Raw genomic sequence first — 25,698 nt, forward strand, 5'->3', positions numbered from 1 at the left:
AGTAGCAAAATGGCCAAGCACTGCTGAAGTCAGGGAGCCTTGTAAGAGGTAAGATGGCAGAATTATTTGAAGAAGGAGGGATGGAATTGATTGTGGGACAAAAACATTTTTTGGTGGAGAGGTACAGTGGATAAGCATTTTATTGGGGAAGTGTGGCAGTTCAGGTATTTTTCCAACAGTCTATCAGGGTTAGTTCTTAGACATGTTAAGTGTCAAGGATTCTTTCAAACTCTGCTTACAATGAAAAAAAGGGCAGTTATTCTGTCATTTGAAGCTATCTTTACTTTGTCTGCAAGGAAATCCTCCCCCCACCCCCCGGTTTGACTTTGCAATGTTATATCTATTTCCATCAAGTATTTAATTTTTTCAGTCCAGAGACAGACATTTTTAGAAAGAATATTTTGCAAATTGCCTGGTGTACCATTTTTATAACACTACTTTAAAGCAATAATTTTATTGGAAACATTAACAACTTTTCTGTAAATGTTTCCATTTCTACAAATTTTTGAAGTTTTAAATTGGAAGAGAAAAAGTACGTATCATCATAAACTTGTACAAAATGTTAGATTACTTAAGAATTAATTCACTTCTTTTAAAGTGTTTTTGTATACAAATAGAGATCAATTTTATCTACAGAATGGTACTCAATAGTAACATATATGTCTGGGATCCCAGAATACATATCCAGGGAATTAAGGAATTCTTCTATTTGCTTATTTACAATTTTTTTAAAAGATAAGTTACTTTTAAATTTTATTTTATAGAAAACCTCAATATATGCAAGAAATTCCAGCTGAGTACTTCAGAATATTTCATTTCTTTGGCCATAGTTAACAATAGATATTCCTGTTGTATTTACCTTCCCAGAAAGTCATCTTTGTCTGGATCTTCATCAAAGAGCTCAATCTCCAGCTCCTGTCCAGGATGTTCATACACTAAGGCCTAGGAGTATAGTAGTTATTAGCAGATAGATGGGCGAGATTACCTAGTCGGTATTACTATAGCAAAACAATAGCGAAACATTATGAACCACTGTACATTTGTCATCACACAAAGAAAATGTAATAAATATTTAATATGAATTTGAGGACAGAGTCAACTATTTTTAAGTGATTTTAGCATCTAAATGCTGAAAACTAGATGTATTATAATGTATCAGTAACATTATCTAGAAATAACAGTGCTAGGATGACGTTTTAGACTTAACACAGCACTTCCTGACTTTAGAAAGATTCAATTATTTTAATTAACTCTATATGTATGTTCCTGCACTGTGATTCGGTTTAATATTTTATTTTTCTGTTAAATGTGATAAAAATCTCATGATGTGTGTGTGATGATGGCAACATTTAATGACAGATCTTCCCTTAAAGGAATGGGATGCATCTAGCCCACTCTGACATTCATACTCTATATATTAATGTTTTGATAGCATGGTTAGAATTTGTCTTCTGAAATATTGGGACTAACCCCAGACTAAAGAAAGCTACACCTTAAATCAATAGACCATTTGTGTATCAATAACTGGGAGTTTAGCTGGAGACACATCCAGAAGTTTATCTGTGAAATCTCCCTAATATTTTCCACTGACCAGAACAAAGTGACTCATATTGGAGAACTATTTTAAATCATGCAATGCAAACTCTGGCAGATTGTACCTCATACACTTCATTCCACTTTGGATTGAGATTTTCTTTGATGACCTTGCTTTGGAAGATTTGGTTGCCAACACGAATGATTCCATAAGGATCTGACTTTCCCTTGACCATTCCTTTTAGATAAGTATCTTTCCCTTCCAGATCCTGAGCTTCAATAAAGTGTATCCTTAGAACACCCTGAGAAAATGAAGAAGTGTTTACTTAGTGATTTAGAAATATATATCATTAATATTCTCAAAAGCAGTTGCTGTAAATCCTTTTAAAACATTCCATCACTATTTTGAGACTATATTTGTGTTTAATGTTGAATACTAGTTTGTATTTCCAAACATTTTATAGTAATAACTTTAACCTACAGTATGTGACTTCCTTCAGCTGAGGTCTTCAAAGACAAGGTCATTCAAATGCTAACGGCACTTTTAGCAAACACAAGTGTCACAGAGTTGCTGGCTCCTCTAAGGGGAAGAGATGATGAAATCTATCTGTGGTGGGCCTCTTTAAGGAGAACCAGCTCATCTCAGTCCACCTCTAAGTAATTAACCACCGAGGTGACTGGCTGGCAGCTAAATAGCAAACAAGGACCAAGACCTGATAAAAGACTACCAGAGCTCAGTTAGAGAGAGAAAGACAACTTGTGAGGAGGCAAGCTTCCAAAGAAGAGAGCAAGAAAACTACCAGGGAAAGGAGCGTCAGGAGGGACCTCCCAGATAGCTGCAGGAGGCCAGATTGTGAAGAGCTGAGTGCTGCCTAGAGAACAGCTGAAGTCACAGCAGGGAAGGCCATTGTTCCTAGGAAGGAATCAGCATTGAGAGTGACTCCCAGGTAAAGGATCTGGACATGGGACTGAAAGCAGAAGGAAATACTCCATCTGAGTCTAGGAAGCCTGGGTGAAGGTCTTTCTTGTGTCTGTTTTGAACTTCTCATTAATAAATGAGACCCTGAGAAGAGGGAGGGGGCTGGAGGCGCAGTGGCTGTTCAGTTAATTAAAACCATGCTAAACTTACTGACAACCCATTGGGGGAAATTAAGATAGAGCATCCCTGCAGCAGCACACCTGCCCACAAATGCTATCTAAAATTTAATAGTTACTTTTATTTATTTATTTATTTATTTTTAATAAAAACACCCATCTGGGGCTTTGGTCTAAACATCTAACCATACTCTTTGGTTAGCGGAGGAGAAGGTTCTGCCAACACAGAAGGTAATGGATTTGGTGTCACACTTACAGCTATCAATTATAAACACTTTATAAACGGAACCTCAATATAAACGATATGACTGCATTCAGAGTAAGCTGTAATGTTTTATACATACACACATATAGGTACTGGTATATTTTGAAAAACATCAATACTATACTCAAATGATATATTAATACCAATTTACTTTATAATACAAAATGTGCTTACCTTTGGTATAGGGAACCGCAACTGGGCAATCTGTACTTCACTCACAAGAGGGACTGTGATTCGATTTGGAAGCACCAAGTAGTTGGATATTATATCCAACATTATGGTATCCGATAAACCACTGTTGGATAAAAAATATCAATTAACTAACAAGATAAAAGATCTTAAGGACATGTTCATGAGACATTAACGTACTGTAGTAGCTTGAGCATGACCCTTTGCAATCATCTTCATAATAGAAGTTCTTAGCAGATCTAGAATTATCCTTACAATACTAACATATTACAGGACAATAAGCAAAAATGCTGTAGTAAGCAGGGCTTTGGAGCAGAGCCCGGAGCTGGAGCGCAGAGCAACTTCAGAGCAGTAGAGCTGTAGGTTTTTGTTCTAAAGCCCTAGCAGTAAGTTAGAAGAGTTGGTTTTGAGTCCTTACTGAAGTTTTCACGTATATGGGCAACATCTTCTGTGAGAAGGGAGTGGGCTTTACATCTTACAGCATAGAAATAACATGTCTGCATATTCTGTGCAGAGGAGATAACGATAGAGAGGTGTATTTTTTCTCTTTATTGCATAGCCTTGTACAGGAACTTTGTAACAAACAACATTTTGCCCTTTATATTGTTCACCAATTAAGCTGCATGTGTACATGCCAATTTTTTTTGGCTACAGACCACATTGTATAGAAATTGTATAGATTTTTTCCCCCTAATTTATCTGGATTTTAAGTAGGGCTTCACGTCTGTCACAGAGGTTGTAGAAGTCATGGATTCCATGACCTCCGTGACTTCTGCAGGGACCAGTGTGGCTGACCCCAGGACCACCCAAGCAGCTGACTCTGGGACCAGCTACTCAGATGAACCCTGGGGACAGCCACACCACTGCTGCTTCAGTGGCCTCCGGCAGTGGTCCTGGGACAGCTGGTGTAGGCGTGGTCCGCAGCTCCTGGGAGTGGACCCTGGGCAGCCGGTGGAAGCAACTGTGATGTGTGGCCATGGTAGCTGCAGTCCACTGGCCCCAGCAGCAGTCCCCAGGTGACTAGTCAGAGCAGCCATGGTCCGCGGTCCCCAGCAGCTGGCACTGCTGACCCTGGGCACCTCCCCACCCAGAAGCAGTCCCCCCCATCCCCGCCCAAGATTTAATCACAGGTATTTTTATTATAAGTCATGGACAGGTTATAGACGTGAATTTTTGTTTATTGCCTGTGACCTATCCATGACTTTTACTAAAAATACCCATGACTAAATTGTAGCCTTAATTTTAAGCCACCCAGCATTTTCACCCCAAATGGCCACCAGGTGGAAGCAGCAGATGTAAAATAATGGAAAGATTCTCTTGCTATACATTCTGCTTTTCCCTCACCAAGTGTAATTAATCCTGGGGTATGGAATGGCTTCCGTATGAGAAGAGATTAATAAGACTGGGACTTTTCAGCTTGGAAAAGAGACAGCTAACGGGAGATATGATTGAGGTCTATAAAATCATGACTGGAGTAGAGAAAGTAGATAAGAAACTAGGATTCCAAATGAAATTAATAGGCAGCAGGTTTAAAACAAACAAAAGGAAGTATTTCTTCACACAACGCAAAGTCAGCCTGTGGAACTCCTTGCCAGAGGATGTTGTGAAGGCCAAGACCATAACAGGGTTCAAAAAAGAACTAGATAAATTCATCCTTCAATGGTTATTAGCCAGGATAGGCAGGAATGGTGTGTCCCTAGCGGCTGTTTGCCAGAAGCTGGGAATGAGTGACTAGGGATGGATCACTTGATGATTACCTGTTCTGTTCATTCCCTCTGGGACACTTAGCACTGGACACTATCGGAAGACAGGATACTGAGCTAGATGGGCCAGTAGGGCCATTCTTATGTTCTTATGCCTCTCACCATCATCATCCAGGAAAAAAGGCTACTGAATAAAGTATAAGGCCTGTTACCTTCATTACATATTGATGAAGCAGATGTTCACCGTTGTGCATTTTAGTTTTTAAATGTGATTATTTTAATCATTCAACTCTGCTTTGGAAAGCTAGGCTGTGTTGTACTTGTACAAAACAAGCTATCTTTTTGCATGCATTCAAAGAAATTAGGAGAGTTTAAATTAAAAACAAAATGCACAAAGAAAAAATGTGTGCGGTGAGAGTGAAGTATAGCCTGCAGTGAACAGAGAACTTGTGTCATATTATGAAGAGAAGGGCACTAAAATCATACTCTTTAGGAATCATTAACAAAATCTTATTTCGCCTGAGCAATGCCAATGAGGAAAATAGTAAGATAGGGTCTAAACTGAGCTCTGAAACAATATTAGCACATTTCTAGAGAAACAACACTGTCTGGTTGTACTGTCTACACTTGTAAAAATTGGACATGTATTTCACTACTGCTACAGTGCGAGTGGTAGCAGCACCCTAGGGAGGTTTAGGAGTTTGTAACCATGCTTCGATAACATAGTGAAACATACCTGAGCCCTCTCTAAACAGCTTCAATTATTGCTACAGCTGGTTCAGCTGTGCCAATGGAGAACTACAGATTTGATTTTGCCAGTGAAGCCACACATTTTAAAGGTGCTATTTTGAAATTTCAGTGTAGATAGGACTTGGGATAATAAATATCGGCAAATGTTCTGGACCCCTCACAACAGGACATACAACATGGACAATTTGTTTAAGGTCTCTTCTGCACTCAGATGTAACTCTGATTCAGCAATTGGTATAGCGAAATAAGTGCTGATTGCTAAGTGTAGACAAGGGCAAGTCAGCGTTTACACTGATTGAACTAACTGATAGGTGAATTCTTGGTTCCCCTTATTGGCACAAGAAGAGTACAGTCCAGGCCCCACCAATTGCTGAACTGGGGTTATTCTTAAGTGTTGACAAGGCCCTAATCACAAGATACATTTTGTGCCTCAATCTGGGTCTCTATGCACCCTGCTGTAATAAAACAGTACTCGCCTACCACTCTCTGGATGCACATATAGGACAGTGGTCAGTTTGGTCACCATTATCTTAAATTGTCCCTGCCATCCTTCAATAGCACAAAACACACCTACTCCTACACATATATCCCTCAGAACTGCACAGAGTTTTGCTGACACATTCAAATCCAAATGCAAGTTGTACTGTCAGAAAGTTTTATTTTATCTGAAGAGAGAAAACAGTACCTAGATGTAACACCGATAACACTTGTCATGGGGTGGGATAGAACTTGGGCTCTCTGGAGCTAAATGCATGAGCTAAAACCCACATGCCTTTTAGCTAAGGCTGTAGCACACTCCTTAATCTCTAAGTGGTCTTGGTGCCACTAGATGGGACAGAGCACCACACTTAAGTGGTGTGGAGGTTACATAGGCACTACAATTCCTGGATATTTAAATTTCTTTTCATATTATTGTCTTTGCTTTGATTTTTTATTTTTGTTTAAAACAGACTAAACCAGTTTTGAGTTAGCTGAAAGTTTAAAAATTTTTTAGGCAGTAAACCAACATTTTTAACACATGAATAAACTCTTATGTAAAGAAACAAGTAAGATGAGAATGTTGCATCGAGGCATATTAAAGTTTCATTTTGGGAAGAGTATTCGCTCGTATGTGATAAACCTCTGAAAAGAGAGGCTGATAACAAAATCAACATATTACCTGTAGTTTGACCATTGGGTAAGGCATTGAACCTGAATGCCACAAATTTGCTTTGAAGGCCTCCTACTCCTGACTCTGAAAGAGCATGTTAGCTGAGCGAAACATGGAGCTGGCAGAAGGCACCACTTCCAAACCTTTCCTGAAACTCCACTACCAAGCCCTAGAAGTGGTCACTTAATGAAACTGGTAGTGTCAAATTTTTCTCACCAAAATACTCAGCTGATAGTTTTGGGTCTTCAAAATACTTTAAACTCTTAGTAAAATATTGTTATCTTTAGTGTGTATACGGAATCAAATAGAGGAATCAAAATATGGCAAGTAAAAAGCATAAAACTAGATATTCGTGACACTTTAGCCAATAATGATAGGTTTTATAGCTCAAGTGAAAATAAACACATAATGAGACAGCAACAGGGGCCTGCAGTTACTGAGCTTATTGTAATGGGTGGAGCTTTACCAGTTAACCTCAAATATTTAACATCCTGGTTTGGGACAGCTGGACTGTGACAAAACTAGAATTGCTACATTTTTTCACTCCAAGACGAGGTATGTCTAGTAAAGCGAAAATGCTATCAAGTTTTCTTTCAAGAAAGAACTGTTTTCTTCTAAATATTATATTGTTGCAGACCAGAGAAAATGCCATTGTTTACTAAAACATTTTCAACTTTGTACAGAAGGCTGATATACAGTAGTTGCTACTAAGTCAGTTATTTGTTAGCAATCAGACATCACACACCGTTTATATCTGTGATTCCCCAGTTTCCTCCTACACCTCAAATAAGAAATAACTCCAGTAACTATGGTATCTGTTAGCAAACAACTGTTATAGGAACATTAGAATTGAAAAATTTCATCAGACCAGTGACCTATCCAGCCCCCTGATGCTGGCCACTATCAGATGCTTCAGGGTGGTGCAAGAAAACACATACTGGACAATTATGGAGTATTTTGCCCAAAAGTTAAGTGTTCTCCTAATCCCTGAAAGTTAATGGTTCACGAGTGCCCTGAAGTATAAATGTTTATGTCACTTACATTACAAAATTCTTACCATCCTCTCTAACCTAACTGTGGGTATTCTGTACCCATGTAAACATTGAATTCTACTAAGCTCATGGCTTCAGTGAGGTCTTGTGGCAATTTGTATTGTAAGTTAATTATATTTTGTAAAATCAGATATTTCTTTTTATCAGTTTCAAATAAGTTTCCTTCCAGTTTAAAATAATACAAGTTTCCTGTGAACTTCAAGAAACTCTCAATTAATGCACCCCTTACGTATTGCAAGAGAGGAGCATCAAAGTTAGTCCTAATCCCTGCTAGCATGTGACAAAAAATGTTGAGGCAATTTAGGGATAAAAAGCTAAAGTTATTACTTAAGATAAACACTTCAAATATTTTTTTCAAAATAAAATTATTTTCCCTTCATTTAATCAAAGATGTTAAACAGCTGATATAACTGCCAGAGCCACAAGCAAGAATTAGATGGTCAATGGGAGACTTTATGTCCTTCCTTGCAAGCAGCAACATCTTATTCACCACTGATTACAATGGCTAAAAAAAAGATCTGTTTTGAATGTCCATCTTCCCAAATCAAGGAAAATAAATGCCAATACAGCACTAAAGCATTACCGGTGAAAGTAAACACAAGTCAATTCAGTTTTAGTTTCCACAGCAACTCCACCTTGCCCACGCTGCACACATTATGTAGATGTGTGGCCAAATTGAGGGTGCTATGGTAACTGTTACTAAGTTTTTGACTTTGGCAAACTTACACAGTTATATTTACATTTTAGGTCTTTGTTTTCCAAGCAAACAGTATATATCTACAAAGAGAGAAGAATCTCTAAAGTTTAGTGGGCCTAAATGTTGCTGATATCTTAATCAGTTTTATTAGCTGACAACAGCAAAAGATTACTCAAAGGCTATAGTCTAGAAGTACATAATTTTCTCTTTTGCCAAGAGGACGTCTTTCCTCAAAGAGTCAGTTTTAAGTAGGCTCTAAACAAAAGCAGTCAGGCAACCATTATCCTAATTTATTCTAATTTCAATTTGTTCAGTTGGGATTTCATACAACAATTTCAAATACCTTTAAGTGATGTTTTAGTCATAATTTTGAGTAATGAAGGATTTTCATCTTATTCCTTTATCCAAGGTTACCAAAAGATTTTGGAATCAAGTAACACTTGAGAGTTTAAGCATCTTATTTTCAGGTATCAAACTTAAGTTTGATAATTTTGGCTTTTGTGATTGGCCTGCCAGTCTTCTAATTTGATCCTAAATGTCTGACTCAAACTCATTCCTCTCATTAGTCTTTGTTCCAATATTACAACAGTTTAAAGCTCTTGCTAAACATGGATAACTTTAATGTGAAGGAATTAATGGTATTATCCTAGTTAGTCTCATAGCCCTTATATCACAGCATTTTTCCCCCTCTCCCAATTCTTTATCTTGTGAAGAATTTTTATACTTTAATATCACAAAGAGTCATGAAACCCAGGTCAATGAGTTTTTTCTGTTTTCAAATACAAAGCAATATTCCTTCATCACTTCATTTTGTCACCACTTAATACAGTGCAAAGTCCCAAGAAAGTTTTGAAAGGAAGGAAACTGAACACTTCAAATGAGGAAAAATAATCATGAACACCTTTGAAACTAACTGCTATGAGAATACCCTTTCCCCTCATATTACTGAATTTTAAACAGGCAGACCATAATCATGGATTATTTTAAACCTCAGTAACTGAAATTCGTATAAATACTTTTTCTTTATTTTTTTTAAATTCTTTCTCCCACTGAAGTGAATGGGAGGTTTCAAGCCCTGGAAGGCGTATTGCTGTTTCACATATATGCACACAATAGTAGTAGTTTATTGAGAACAGCTTAGACACAGGAGCTTATTGGGAACAGAATTTTCTATTTTGCAAAAATTTTCAATCACAATTTTTCATAGGAAGGAAAGGCAAGAAAAATTCAATTTCAGGAATATCAAAATGGATTTTTCAGTTTGCTAGCTGCCCCGTTTCCTGCCTCCTGAATCAGCTGCCCAGCTCCCCAGCAGCATTCCATGTCAGCAGTTTGGGATCCCAGTCCTGTGAATAAAGTGACTGAAAACGGTTTTGCTGGAAAATTTTCAGCCAGCTCTTGTAGACACAACCCTTTCCTATTACTATAATTTATCATTAAATCCTCATTGTGATATAGTTTCTACATACTCTAAATAGAATATTAAGTGGCAATAGGCTATAAGACATTTAGCCTACATATTTAGCTGTTTTCAGATCTAACGAGGATATTTTAGATTTTCTAACTTTCTGCCTCTTCCACACACACTTTTTTTTGAGGAGATGGACAAGGAGGCAAAACTGACACAGTGACTTTTATTATGCTTACTTCAGTCCTGGAACATCCAGAAGATTGGTCAGTCCTGTCCAATTAATTTCCAGAAGCTGTAAACAGAGGGAAAAAGAGAGTTGCTCAGAGTTCCCAGTGCTGAAGGAACAAAGCTGACAAAGTAAGCATTTTGATAGGTGTTAAGCTGATAGCTAGCTTCCAAGAAGCTATTGTTTTTAAACTAAAAAACACACTGATCCTATCATTAATCTCTCAATATGAAGTGTACATGTACAGTATCAGGAGGGTTCTAGACATGCAAAACCAACAACATATTACTATAACCCAGGAGTGCCCAACCTGCAGCCCACTAGAGCATTTCATAAGGCCTGTGGCCTGCTTCAACACACTATAACAACGAATTCAGTACCGTTTTGTCATCATGTTTACATCATTTTAGTGTACACATGTGTAAACAGACAACACTATACATAGAAACAACCTATCTAAATACATACAAACAATCTGAACTTAAAATATAAATTAATACAGGTGACTTTAAATCTTATTAAAATAGGTAGAGTCTGTTTGGCCCACAAAAGATTGTGCTTAGATTTCTGTGGCCCGCTTGTGTAATAAGGTTGGTGCTATAATCAGTAGTTTTTTTTCCTTTGGTCAAATATTCATACTTTCACTCTGCACATACTTCTTGTCAAAGTGACTAATGAAAGACACAACAGTATTGTGTCCACAAATAAAACAAGCCTCCTCAGTGGACTCAGTATCAACTATAATCTATTACTGGAGTCAGCCATCATTTTTCATTTACTTCTAGATCAGTGGTTCTTAATCTTTACTGTAGCCTGCACCCCTTTGGATCTCAAAATATGTTCTCACACCCCTTATCAAAAATCATTAAAGTAGGTCAGATCTTTAAACCTAGATATATTTTTGTTTGTATAGTACAGTAATCGTTAAAAAATGTATAATGTTAATAAATACATAGGTTTGATTAAACAAAGTAGTAGTACTTACGTGCCTGTCCTTAATTTGTGTTTTTGATGATTTACCTTTTAAAACAAATCTGGCATGTCTCGCACCCCCAGAAAAGGCATCTCACACCCCGAGGGGGTGCATGCACCCCAGGTTAAGAGCCACTGCTCTAGATAATGAAAAACCTACCTTTTATATTTTTAATTACAGTAGAACCTCAGAGTTACGAACAACTCAGGGAGTTGTTCGTAACTCTGAAATGTTTGTAACGCTGAACAAAATGTTATGGTTGTTCTTTCAAAAGTTTACAACTGAACACTGACTTAATACAGCTTTGAAACTTTACTATGCAGAAGAAAAAATGCTGCTTTCCCTTTTTTTAGTAGTTTATGTTTAACACAGTATTGTAATATCTTTGCTTCCCCCCGCACCTCTCTGCTACTGCCTGATTGTGTATTTCTGGTTCCAAATGAGGTGTGTGGTTGGCTGGTCAATTCATAATTCTGGTCTTTGTAACTCTAAGGTTCTACTGTAATTCACTGGACATAATGAAAAAAATCATTCATAAACCTCTTGAAAACTATGTTCAGAAAGTGAACTCCTCCTCTCTTCAGGCTTTCTGCTCTATTTGTTAGTATCTCTCCTTCTCAGTTGGCTAGTGACATACTAGAACAATGTTTGTAAATGCACCACCTCAATTTACAAGGTGAACCTCTGTGATGGAGTTCGCAGATTGCACACTAAACCTGAGCATGGCATAGAGCAGTACTGGGCTAGGGAGGAGGGAGGGATAATTAAAAGGATCTGGTGCTCTAAACTGAGCAGGTAACGGCACCAGAAAGTGAGACTGTGAAGCTTTGAAAGGAGCCTGGAGCTCTGAAATGACTGGCTGCAGCATTCCTAAAGCTACTCTGGATGTGATGATCTGGATTCAGCTCCCCCTTCTTTGGGAGTTGTCAACTCACAAGAGAATGAGTAAAACAAGATCTTGTCCCACTGACAGACTAACCTGATACTCCTGAGCCCATGACAATGCCCCAGAGGAGCCACGGCCTGATAGGAAGTGACCAGGAGGTAGAGAGTATAATTTGGGGTGGACCAGCGAGTGGTCCAAACACTGCAATGCCCCTATGGGGCCCTAGGTCAGGAGGGATCCAGTGGAGTTGAAAGCCCTCGGTCCCCTATCTTACTCTCCTGTACTTCTATTGTGATAGAACCCTGAGGGGAATAGAAGAAATACTCAGCAGAGATTGAGGCCTGCCACATACCAATCAGCCAGAGCTCTGTCTAGAATGACCAGACCAGAAAGAAATGTGGAGCCACTGCCTGACCACTAGGACAGGGGCTCTCAAACTTAAGAGGTCACAGGGTTATTACATAGAATATCAGAGTTGGAAGGGACCGCAGGAGGTCATCTAGTCCAACCCCCTTGTCAGGGTCTCTTTCCCACTTTGAACTTTAGCGTCCAGAAAGTGAGGACCTGCTTGTTCCCTTCTAAGCTTAATTCCTAGCTTAGATCTTATCACGCTGCCACCAACCCAAAATATAGTGTTTGGGTACACACCCTGTCCCCCAAAACCTTCCCTGGGGAACCCAAGACTCAAACCCCTTGGGTCTTAAAGGGAAATAAACCATTCCCCTCTCCTTCCTTCCTCCCAGATTTTCTCCTCCCTGGGTTACACTGGGAGATCACTGTGATTCAAACTCCTTGAATCTTAAAGCAGAGAGGAAATTCACCTTCCCCTCCTTCTCTCCCGCTCCCAGACTCTCCCTGAGAGAGAGACACCGATCCCAACTCCTTGGATCCTAACACAGAGAGAATTTAACCCTTCCCTCCCCTTTCTCTCCTTTCCCCCACCAACCCCTGGTGAGTTCAGACCCACTCCCCTTGGGTCTTACACAAGAATAAAAAAAAAATCAGCCAGGTTCTTAAAAGAAAAATCTTTTAATTAAAGAAAGAAAAAATAAAAATTATCTCTGTAAAATCAAGATGGAAAATGTTTACAGGGTCTTCAGCTATATAGACTAGAGGGACTCCCTCCCCCTAGCATAAGATACAAGTTACAGCAAACAGAGGTAAAATCCTTCCAGCAAAATACACATTTGCAAATAAAGAAAACAAACAAACCTAATCTGCTTTCTATCTATTACTTACTGTCTGGAACCTGAGAGTCTGTTTCAGTAAGATTGGAGAAATCTGGTTACATGACTGGCTTCTCTTAATCCCAAGAGAGAACAGAGAACAAAGAAAACAGCACAAAACAAAGACATCCCTCCACCCAGATTTGAAAGTATCTTGTCTCCCGATTGGTCCTTTGGTCAGGTGTCCGCCAGGTTCACTGAGCTTGTTAACCCTTTACAGGTAAAAGAGACATTAAACCTTAACTATCTGTTTATGATATCCCTGCTCAAAGCAGGATCAATCCCCAGACAGATTTTTGCCCCAGATCCCTAAATGGCCCCCTCAAGGATTGATCTCATAACCATGAGCTGTCAGCCTTCACCCCCAAGTCTCATTTCACCTCCAGCATTTATAACAGTGTTAAATATAAAAAAGTGTTTTTAATTTCGGGGGGGGGGGGCATACTCAGAGGCTTGCTGTGTGAAATGGGTCACCGGTACAAAAGTTTGAGAAGCACTGCACTGGGCCAACTGGCTGTCAGACTGACCTGCTACACCCTCATGCACGGAACTCTTTGTGACATGCATTACCCCCATGGGAGAAGTTCTTCCCTAAACCTAGCTTCAGGGTTTATATGCCTTTTTATTTTTTACTATATAAATGTAGAAGTTCTTATTGTTTATTCAAATACTTAATCCTTTTGTGAATCCTGCTAGGGTCCTGGCCTTGATGACATTATGTGGCAGTGAGTTTAGGATGAATTGTGCCTTGTGTCAAAATATATTTTCCTTTACCAGTTTTAAAATATATTGCCTTTCAATTTCATTTAATGTCCCTTTATTCTTGTATTATGAGAACAAATGATGCAGTCCATGTCTGATACCTTTGTAGGCTGATATTCATTTAATCCATGTAATTTAAAAGTTCAAATATGTAAACACACAAACTGAATTGTTTGATTTAGAGAAACTCCTTTTTTGATTTAGCAAAATTAAAACAATGCCAGCAGCTCCCTCTGTACTTCTCTTGCAAGAAAAAGCTTCATATTGGTTTTGAATAAGTAAACAAGTTGACAGAATTGAATTTCCTTGGCTACAATAGCCTTTTTACTTTCTAAAAAATATTCTATCAATTGCACAAAAATTAGTTGAGTGGTAAAAATGGTAATCTGACTGCATAAGCAAAATGGCATAACAGCTTTTTGTTTCCTTTCTACCTTTTGGCTGAACCACTATGCTGTTTCTTTGCCTGCAAATATCAAGGACTGATTTTTGCAAACGTCTATGATGCATGATTACTATAAATATGCAGAAAGGCTCAGGTGTATTCATCTTGTTATTCCAAAACCGAAGCTTGTGCCATTCTTTTTAAAGAATTAATGGATTATCTCACCAGTTTGCTTTAACTGGAAAGTTCTTTCTGAATACTTACACTAACAGTGAACAACAACAAACAAGACTACGCCTTCACATTCTACCATACATCTGAAGATTTCAATGTGGTTTTATGAAGATGGGCAAGTATAACAACTGTTGTATAGACTAAAAAACTGAGGGACTACATTTGTATCTACAAAGCAACTTGCCTAATTTCTCAGTAAGGTAGTGAGAAACTAGATCTCTTGACATCCAGTACCCTTGCTCCAACTATTTGATGGAGTTCAGATACCATGAGAATAGAGGTTTGTGGCTTCCAAACTACGCCCTTGGAAAGCTTGTGGAGGCAATGGCTGTGATGGGAACTTGTGCGAGGGGAAAGCACCTCTGGAACCTTGATCAAGTCATGGCACTGCTCTGCACCTAGGGTGACCAAGTGTCTGCTTTTGGACCAGAACACCTGGTCGAAAAGGGATCCTGGTGGGTGCTGACCAAGCCGTGCTGTGTAGCAGGGCTGGCAGACTCCCTGCTAGCCGCCGCACGGCTCCTCGGTCGGGAAGCAGCCAGCACGTCTGGCTCCTAGCCTTAGGGCCTACCAAGAGGGGTCTGCGTGCTGCCCCTCCCACCACTCATCCACACAGGTGCAGCTCCCATTGGATGGGTCAGGGCAGGGGAGGAACTATTATGACTTGCGAGAGCTCAGAAGGCAGCTGTTAAGGGGTCGCGTGGCGCACATCTCTCCCGCTGCTGCTCGACCGTCTTCTCCTCGAGCTGCAGTGCATGCCCTGCAGTGAACCACAGTCTGTCGCCCCATTACTGGCACCCAGGAGTTAGAGATATGTATCACCATCTCAGAGTGCTGGGAATGGGGCTGCACCCCCACTCCCCTCTCTGCATCCCTCCTCGTCCCAACCCCCCCGCATCCCCATCATTGCATCCCAACCCCCCTGCATCCCTCCCTGTATCCCTCCCTTTCCCAACCCCCCACAGCCTAACTCTTTGACTTTTATTCCTTTTGCTGGCTTGCACACAAAACAATTGATGACATAGAGGCTGACAACGGAGGTGCTGTAGTCATAATGAACAAGTCGGATAATTAACAGGAGCCTGCCAGGCAACTCTCCAACACCACATTCTACAGGCCACTATCCTCTGATCCCACTGAGGAGTATCAGAAGAAACTATACCATCTGCTCAAGAAACTCCCAGCTACAGCACGGGAACAAATCTACACAGACAAACCACCAGAGCTCTGACCAGTGGTATTCTATCTGCTACCCAAGATCCATAAACCTGGAAACCCTGGATGCCCCCTCAGCTCAGGCATCGGCACTCGAACAGCAGGATTATCTGGCTATTTGGACTCTCTCCTCAGGTCCTATGCTACCAGCACTCCCAGCTATCTTTGAGACACCATCGACTTCCTGAGGAAACTACAATGCATTGGTAATCTTCCTGGAAACACCATCCTGGCCACCATGGATGTAGAAGCGCTTTACATCAATATTCTACATGAGGATGGACTACAAGCTGTCAGGAACAGTATCCCTGATGAGGCCACAGCACGCCTGATGGCTGAGCTTTGTGACTTTGTCCTCACTCACAACTGTTTCAGATTTGGGGACAACTTATACTGCTATGGGTACCTGCACGGCCCCACAGTATGCCAACATTTTTATGGCTGACTTAGAACGCTTCCTCAGCTCTCGTCCCCTAGCACCCCTCCTCTATTTGTGCTACATTGATGACATCTTCATCATATGGACCCATGGAAAGGAGGCCCTTGAAGAATTCCACCTGGATTTCAACAATTTCCATCCCACCATCAACCTCAGCCTGGACCAGTCCACACAAGAGATCCACTTCCTGGACACTACAGTGCAAATAAGTGATGGTCACATAAACACCACCCTACACCGGAAATCTACTAACCGATATACTTACCTACATGCCTCCAGCTTCCATCCAGGACACATCACACGATCCATTGTCTACAGTCAAGTCCTGAGATACAACCGCATTTGCTCCAATCCCTCAGACGGAGACAAAAACCTGCAAGATCTTTATCAAGTATTCTTAAAACTATAATACCCACCGGGGGAAGTGACGAAACAGATTGACAGAGCGAGACAGGTACCCAGAAATCACCTACTACAGGACAGGCCCAACAAGGAAAACAACAGAACACCACTCTGGCCATCACATATAGCCCCCAGCTAAAACCTCTCCAGCGGATCATCATGATCTACAACCTATCCCAGAAAACGATCCCTAACTCACAGACTTTGGGAGGCGGGCCAGTCCTCACTTACAGACAGCCTCCAAACCTGAAGCAAATACTCACCAGCAACTATACACCACACCACAAAAACAACAACCCAGGAACCAATCCCTGTAGCAAACCTTGTTTCCTACTCTGTCCCCATATTTACTCTAGCGACATCAGAGGACCCAACCACATCAGCCACACCATCAAGGGCTCATTCACCTGCACGTCTACTAATGTTATGTATGCCATCATGTGCCAGCAATGCCCCGCTGCCATGTACATTGGCCAAACTGGACAGTCCCTACGTAAAAGAATAAATGGACACAAAATCGGACATTAGGAATGGAAACATACAAAAGCCAGTAGGTGAACACTTCAACCTCCCTGGACAGTCTATAACAGATTTAAAAGTCGCCATTCTTGAACAAAAAAGCTTCAGAAACAGACTCCAAAAGAAATAGTAGAACTAAAATTTATTTGCATATTTAATATCATTAATTTGGGCTTGAATAGGGACTGGGAGTGGCTGGCTCATTACAGAAGCAGCTTTGCCTCTCCTAGAATTGACATCTCCTCATCTATTATTGGAGTGGACTACATCCACCCTGATCAAATTGGCCCTGTCAACACTGGTTCTCCATTTGTGAGGTAAGCCCTTCTCTTATTATTATATAACGCCTGCATCTGTAACTTTCACTCCATGCATCTGAAGAAGTGAGGTTTTTTACCCACAAAAACTTATGCCCAAATAAATCTGTTAGTCTTTAAGGTTTCACCAGACTCCTCCTTGTTTCTGTGGAAACAGTAGGCAAAGCTACTGAGGACGCATTGACAGAGATGAATAAAGGGTGGTGCAAATTAATGTATGGTGAATAGGTGAGGCACAAAAGATATTTCAAATTTTGCCAGTGGGGACATTTCAAATGTGTGTTGCAAAGACCTACTATGAATTGGCGTTTGGAGCTCCACTCTGAACACTGACATCTTCCCATTCACAGGTATCAGTACTTTCTGTATTGCTGATGAATAGTCTAAAATATAGCAACAATCTGCTGTCTCACAGCAATGAGTGGTAATCACTTCCAGACAGTTGTTATATTCACCAGTTGAAATGTCAATAAGGGCAGTGCTGAAAACCAACTAACATATGGTGGAACCAGACCCTGTAATATAGTTCCAATTCATTTTGGAAAGCAGCTGTAAAAAAAGTTAATAGTCTTTTCTGTGGTGCCAAGCTCAAGGGACATCTCTCAAAAAATTACTTGCCTTGATGACGTACGTCGTGTTAACAGGGAGTACTACAGGAACACTTGCCAAACTGAAAGATGGACATTACATTCATTCCATCAGGCAGTGCAGAGTTACTTATTCATATTAACATTAGGCAATGGGGTTTTCCAACCTTGTTATGAACCCCTTGCTAAAGCTTTAAGGTGATCTGGGGACATAATATCCCAAGGGGAAAAAGTTCATATGAGACTTGTTACATGAAGATGTTTACTAAGACGATTGGTTAAAAGGTATCTTTTTTGACAAGATAAAGAAACTATTTCTGTGCTTGTTTCATTTAAATTAAGATGGTTAAAAGCCGCATTTTTTTCAGCACAGTAAAGTTTCAAAACTGTAGTCAATGTTCAGCTGTAAACTTTTGAAAGAACAATCATAACATATTGTTCAGTTATGAACATTTCAGAGTTACAAACTACCTTTACTCTCAAGATGGTCAGAACTCTGAGGTTCTATTATATAAGGAAGAAGTAAGACGGCTTTCCCACTACAGTACTTATAATTGAACAAAGTTTATGGGAAAACCCACCTATGATTTTGAGATGAGATACATAGCTCTGCTGGTCGTGGTAGAGAAATTCCTACTGAAAGAAAAGGTTGATAAAAATGCTTTCATGATGTTGACATTTAACTGTGTGCAGTAAGACCTAAAGCAACCTAAATAATCTATTACCTCTCATGTTTCCATATGACTAAATATGAAAATACCAGAATGAATAAAAATCAGAATAAAAAAAAGTTAAATAATTTTAAATTGATTTTTTAAAATTTAGAAACAAATTTTATTTCCATGTTGGTAGTTCTTTACTTCCCATTTTATTTTATTTTAATTAGTTTCTTAGTTAACAGAATTTCAGATTTAACATGTAAAGTTGCAATAAATAGCTAATTTGAAAAATTGTGTTTCCAAAAACTCAACATGATGTACATTAATTTGATTTTAAGAAAACCATGCAATTTAAATAACTTTTTAAATCAATAATTTAAGATCACCTTGATTTTAAAATTGCTCCACCCTGGTAAATAAATTTAAAAAAATAAGTTTGGTGTTCAGCAAAAATGAAGAAACCTGAGATTATATAGGAAAAACCTTGTATTTTTGTTCTTGTTTTGTTTTAGGAACCAACAATGTTTAAAGCTTCCTAAATATAACTTATACCGGTCATTGCTACTCAATTCTTGTCATTCAGTTAAGCCAATGTCTATTTCCCATCACCGAAAGGATGAGTCTAATTTTCTAAACTCTATAAGAATTGTTAGACATGCAAAGTAGTATTTTGTAAAGCTATTTTTATTTATTTTGCTATTGTGCTTGCAGGAGCAGAGAAGAGTGCTATGGCTCTTTGAAATGATTGTAGCCTCACTCCAGGAATTTTGTTATCTATAGAAATCTACTACTATTTACACTTCAGGACAAGCAGAAAGTGTATTCTTTGGTCTCAACTACTTTTCTAGATTCAGCTACTAACTATATAGTAGTCCCTTTATTCCTACCATCTTTGAAGACAACTTTTGTCTTTTTAACACCAAACATCCTGCCAGGAAGTTTACTGAGTATCTCGCTAGATGTAATAATGATAACACTACAAAAAAGAACCAACATCCCTTTACTGTCCTGCTCAAGGCCTGAACAAACTATTTCCACAGATTGTTTACAACTCATTCATTTTTCTGCAAGTATCTCTCAGAACTACTGCCTTTTTGTTAAAAGGCCAAACCTGTGGCCTTCATTGCAAGCCCCACTGAAGCCAACAGGAGTTTCATAAATACAAAGATTGCAGGATTGAGGCTACTGTGAGAAGCAAGTGCTGATTTATTTCATATTTTAAGACGACCTGAAAAATTATAAATTTATGAAATAATATCAGTGTTAATTTTCCCTCTGATTTTCTTTTCAGCATTACACCCTAGCCAGGAACCAAAAGTAATACACAATGAAAAAAATGAAAGGTAAGCAAAAAATGCACTCAAACAAAATTTGGTACATTTTCTGAACTTCTGTGCAAAAAGAAATATTGATAAATATCCCTTATGTTTGTAGCTTATAAAATTTCTCTTTTTTAGCTTCCAGATTGTTGGAGAAATGTATTTCACTGGAAACCATAACAGAGTTTTATTCATCTGTTGGTAATTAATTACATTTGGTGATTGGAGTGTTTTTTTATTTTTATAATGAATCTGTTCCAAAAAGTTACTGCCACATGATTAGTCAGTTACATTCTAGATTCTGTGTACAAAAGTTAGTCTGTAGGATCAAAGTGACACACAGTATTATGTAATATGAGCTTGCCCAGGTAAGTTTCATTCAAACTTGAGATGCACACTGTCCTAGAGGTCATAGAAATACACTGTTAGGAAAGGCCTGAATATAATAGAATTATAGCCAATGACATCAGATAACATGAACAGCTTGAAATAAATGACATTCCAAAAATAAACTCTGTGGTAAGAGGTGTGAAATTGTCATGATCTCTATCATAATCAGACACCACGGTCAGAGTACCTCTGAAATCCTCATTTTTATTAACACTGTTGTAATTGGGGCCTACCAAGCTACCATAATTGTTACCTAATGGGTGAATAGTGGGTAAAGGTTCATGAATTGTCACAAAGATCTGCTATATAAAACTTTTAAAGAAAAGATGTGAGAAAGAGACAGACTACATTAATTTAAACAAAGGATCTACTAAAACTACACAAGGACTATGCTAAGATTATGACTCATAAAAAAGAGAAGTAGTGGATCAGAAATCAATGAACCAAAACTGGAGTGTCCAAAAAGAGGATTATTCCACCATCCCTTTTTGGGGCCTTAAAAAGAGACTTTGGGGAGATAAAGGAAAAAGACAGTTACCTTTAGTAACGGTTGTTCTTCAAGGTGCGTTGCTCATGTCCATTCCATTATAGGTGTGTGTGCTCACCACATGCACCGGTGCTGGAAGTTTTTCCCTCAGTGGTATCCGTAGGGTACCGGCTCTAGTGCCCTCTGGAGTGGTGCACATATGTGCCAGTATAAGGAGCGCTGCTGGCTCCCCCCTCCCTTAGTTCCTCCTTGCCGGAACTCTGACAGAGGGGAAGAAGGATGGGTCATGGAATGGATATGCGCAACATATCTCGACGAACAGTTACGAAAGGTTTCTTTTCTTCTTCGAGTGCCTGCTCATGTCCATTCCATTGTAGGTATCCTTAGCAGTATCGTCAGAGGCAGGTAGGAATTCATGGACATGACGACTGCAACACAGCTCTGCCAAATCAAGCACCATCTCTGGTTTGCTGGGTGATGGCATAATGCATCGTGAACATGTGTACTAAAGACCATGCCACGGCCCTGCAGATGTCCTGGATAGGAACATGCGTCAGGAAGACAGCCAAAGATGCCTGAGCCCTAATTGAGTGAGCCTTCACTATCGGTGGAGGCAAAGTCTGTGCCGACTCAACAAGTACAGATGCAGGTGGAGATCCAATTTGAAATCCTCTGAGAGGACACTGGAAGGACCTTCATCCTGTCAGCTATCGCGATAAAGACCTGGGTCGATCAGCAGAAGGGCATGACATCTAAAGCGTGCAGCCACCTCTCCTCATTGGTTGTGTGAGGCTTTGGATTGAACACCGGGAGGAAGATAACCTAGTTGACATGGAAGTGAGACACCATCTTTGAGAGGAAGGCTGGATGGGGCTGCAGTTGGACCTTGCCCTTGTAGAATACCGTGTATGGGGGCTCCAAAGCGAGGGCTTTAATTTTGGACACATCTCACTGAGATAATAGCTACAAGGAATGCAACCTTCCATGACAAGTGGGAAAGGGAACAAGAAGCCATGGGTTCAAAGGGCAGGCCTATAAGCCTGGAGAGGAACAAGTTGAGGTCCCATTAGGGGACAGGGTCCCTGACCAGTGGAAGAGTCTTTCAAGGACTTTCTGGAACCTAATTGTCATGTCATGTGAGAATACCAATGTACCCTGGACACGAAGGTGGAAAACTGATATAGCTACCAGGTGAACCTTGATCAAAGAGAAGGTGAGGCCCTGGTGTTTTAAGTGAAGCAGGTAATCCAAACTGGACTCCAGAGATGACTGGGTCTGGGAGATATTCCACTCCGCTGCCCAGCACGAGAAACGTTTCCACTTTGCCAAGTAAGTTGCTCTGGAGGAGGAGGGCTTCCTGCTCTCCAGCAGAACCTGCTGTACCTGACTAGAGCAGGCCTGTTCCTCCAGATTCAGCCTTGCAGCATCCAAGCTGTGAGGTGGAGTGAGGTGAAGTTCAGACACAGCAGTCAATGGTGATCCTGTGAGAGCAGGTCCAGGCAGCTGGGAAGTGCCCATGGGGCTGCTACAGCCAGGTCCATGTGTATACCGAAACAATGCTGGCGAGACCACGCTGAGGCAATCATAATGACCCGTACCTTGTCCCTCTTGATCTTTACGAGGACTTTGCTGACGAGTGGGATTGGCAGAAAGGCATATATCATGTCTCCAGCCAAGGCAAGAGAGTGAGGCATTGGAGAGTGAGCCTTTGCCCAGGCCTTGCAGGGAGCAGAACCAATGACACTTTCTGTTCTGCCTGGTGCCAAACAGGTCCACTCAGGGAGCTCCCCACTTCTGGAAGAGCTCCCTAACAACCTCCGAGTGGAGGTGCCATTTGTAGTGAGAGAATAAGGAGCTGTTGAGATGATTTGCTAGTGTGTTCTAGACGCTGGGGAGGTGCGAGGCTTCTACTTGGCTCGCATGTCGGATGCAGAAGTCCCACAGGCGAAGGGCTACCTGGCACAGAGACAACAAATGAGCTCCCCAGTTGACAAAGAATATGGAGGCTGTGGTGTCTGTCAACACCTGCACTATCTGATCGGATAAGTGGGGAAGGAACACCATGCAAGCTAGACGGATGGCTCTGAGCTCCCTGACGTTTATGTGAAGTGTGAGTTCCTCTCTTGACCACAGTTCCCTATCCAAGGCTGGCCACATCGGATATCAGGGAGACCGTGGGTCACAGGCTCGCAAATGGCACACCTTCCAACACCAGCGCTGGGTCAGACCCCCACTGAAGGGAAGTAAATACCCATGGAGGGATAGTGAGGCACTGGTCCAGGTGATGCCTGGCCAGGGAGTAGACTGACACTAGCCACATCTGGAAGGGGAATAGCCTGAGTTTCACGTGCTGAACCATGTACTTGCATGTGTCCATGTGCTCCAATAATTTGATGCACACCTGGACAGTGATGAGTGAGTAGGCTGTGACTTTGACAACCAGATCTGACATTGCCCTGAACATGACCTCCTGGCAGGAAGATTCTGGCTCAGGCAGAGTCAAGGACCACTCTGATAAACTCTTTTCTTTGAACCAAAAACAATGCTGATTTTTGTTCGTTTATCAGCCAGCCTAGAGATTGACAAGTGGCTCACAACATTTCAGTGCTGCACTGGACCTGGACCCTGGACCAGACCTGACATGCACTTCGTAAACACCCTTGGCGAGCCCTACCCCCCACACTAGAACGCCATCCTGACAAGCCACCCGCACCTGGACCCCAACCCCACCAAGCCCTATTCACCCAACACCCAGATCCCCCACTGACTCCCCCACACCCAGACCCCACTGCTGAGCAACAGACCCCCACACCCAGACTCCCCCTGCTGAGCCCCAACCACCTTCACTTGGACCCCCCTGCAGAGTCCCATTGCCTTTGCACCTGGAACCCCCCAAAATGAGTCACTGTGCATCCAGATCCCCCGTCCTGCACCTGAACCCCCCACTGAGCTGCCTGCACCCAGAGTGCCCCACATAGAACCTTCTCACCCACACTTGGATCTCCCCACACTAAGCCCCTCCACACTTGGGTCCTGCCCCTGCCTGCCCACACCTGGTGCGCCTGGCATGGGGGGCAGGGCCCCAGGATGTTTCTGGGGCAGGCCCAGCCCTTGCACTGTGTCAGGGTAGGGTCCAGCTTCACCACTGAGTCCATGCCCCGAGGGGGTGGGGGGGAAGCTGCATGGTGATCTCCCACCTCTGTGCAGCCAGTGGCCTGTGCTCCCCACTGCCATTCTGGAGACTCCACGTTTATTTATTGACAAATTTTGCAGAATTTTCAAATATGATGCACAGAATTTTTAACTTTTTAGCGCAGAATTCCCTCAGGAGTATCCATTCATGATTTTACAGACTTCTATCATATCTCCTCTTAGTCGTCTCTTTTCTAAGATGAACAATCCCAGTCTTCCTAATTTCTCCTCATATGGAAGATGCTCCATACCCCTAATAATTTTTGTTGCCCCTCTGCACTTTTCCCAATTCTAATTTTTTTTTTTGAGTTGTGGGTATAGCATGGATTTATATAGTGGCAGTATGATATTTTCTGTCTTATTATCTATCCCTTTCTTAATAGTTGCTAACATTCTCTTAGTTTTTTTGATTGCCGCTGCATTTTGAGCAGTTGTTTTCAGAGAACTATCCACGACAATTCCACAATCTCTTTCTTACATGGTAGCAGCTAATTTAAACCCCATCATTTTGTATAAATAGTCGGTATTATCCTTTTCCAACCTACATTACTTTGCACTTATAAACACAGAATTTCATTTGCCATTTTGTTGCCCAGTCACCCAGTTATGTGAGATCCCTTTCTAGCTCTTCACAGTCAGCTTTGGATTTAATTATCTTGAGTAATTTTGTATTGTCTGCAAACTTTGCCACCTCATTGTCTACCATTTTCCAGGTAATTTATGAATATGTTGAACAGCACAGGTCCCACTACACATCCTTGGGGGACCTCACTGTTTACCACTCTCGACTGTGAAAACTGACCATTTATTCCTACCAGTTACTGATCCATAAGAGGACCCTCCTTCTTATCCTACTGCTGCCTACTTTGCTTAAGAGCCTTTAGTGAGCAACCTTGCAAAGGGTTTCTGGAAGTCCATGTACACTAAATCCACTGGATCACACTCATCCACATGTTTGTTGACCCCCTCAAAGATTTTGAATATATTGGTGAAGTAGGATTTCCCTTTATAAAAGCCACGTTGACTCATCCACAACATAACCTGTTCATCTATGTGTCTGATAATTCTGTTCTTTACTATAGCTTCAACCAATTTGCCAGATATTGAAGTTAGGCTTACTGGCCGATGATTGCCAGGAATACCGCTGCACCCTTTTAAAACAATCAACATTACTTTAGCTATCCAACAGTCACCTAGTACAGAGGGTGATTTAAGCAATAGGTTACATAGCACAGTTAGTAGTTCTGCAGTTTCATATTTGAGTTCCTTCAGAATTCTTGTGTGAATACCATCTGGTCCTGGTAACTTATTACTATTTACTTTATCAATTAGTTCGTTTGACATCTCAATCTGGGACAGTTCCTCAGATTTTTTTCCACAGCCATATCACATTGGCGGCTCATAGTCATCCTGTGATCAACCAATACTTTGAGGTCCTTTTCCTCCTCTGTTACTTCTAAGTGATGCATTCCCAGTTTATAACAAAAATTCTTGTTATTAATCCCTAAATGCATGATCTTGCACTTTTCACTATTAAATGTCATCCTATTACTATTACTCCAGTTTACTAGGTCATTCAACATTTTCTTTAAATGACTTGATGGAGTGGAAGTATGATTATAAAACCTGAGGATG

At 40.7% G+C, this 25,698-nt stretch overlaps 1 protein-coding gene across 4 annotated transcripts in view; it reads right to left on the reverse strand.

Moving 5' to 3' along the window:
* ESYT2 (extended synaptotagmin 2) overlaps positions 1-25,698 on the reverse strand; it is a 148,853-nt gene that overhangs the window by 39,038 nt on the left and 84,117 nt on the right. For all 4 annotated transcript variants that reach the window (XM_030550110.1, XM_030550112.1, XM_030550111.1 and 1 more), the window contains exons 7-10: positions 10,082-10,137; positions 3,068-3,188; positions 1,659-1,835; positions 860-942 (exon numbers count right to left, since the gene is read on the reverse strand). In XM_030550110.1, the coding sequence (XP_030405970.1) occupies positions 860-942; positions 1,659-1,835; positions 3,068-3,188; positions 10,082-10,137 (437 nt within the window). The remainder of the gene's footprint in view (positions 1-859; positions 943-1,658; positions 1,836-3,067; positions 3,189-10,081; positions 10,138-25,698) is intronic.

The sequence above is a fragment of the Gopherus evgoodei genome, chromosome 2 (assembly GCF_007399415.2).
Source record: "Gopherus evgoodei ecotype Sinaloan lineage chromosome 2, rGopEvg1_v1.p, whole genome shotgun sequence".
In the NCBI taxonomy this organism is placed as follows: Eukaryota; Metazoa; Chordata; order Testudines; family Testudinidae; genus Gopherus; species Gopherus evgoodei.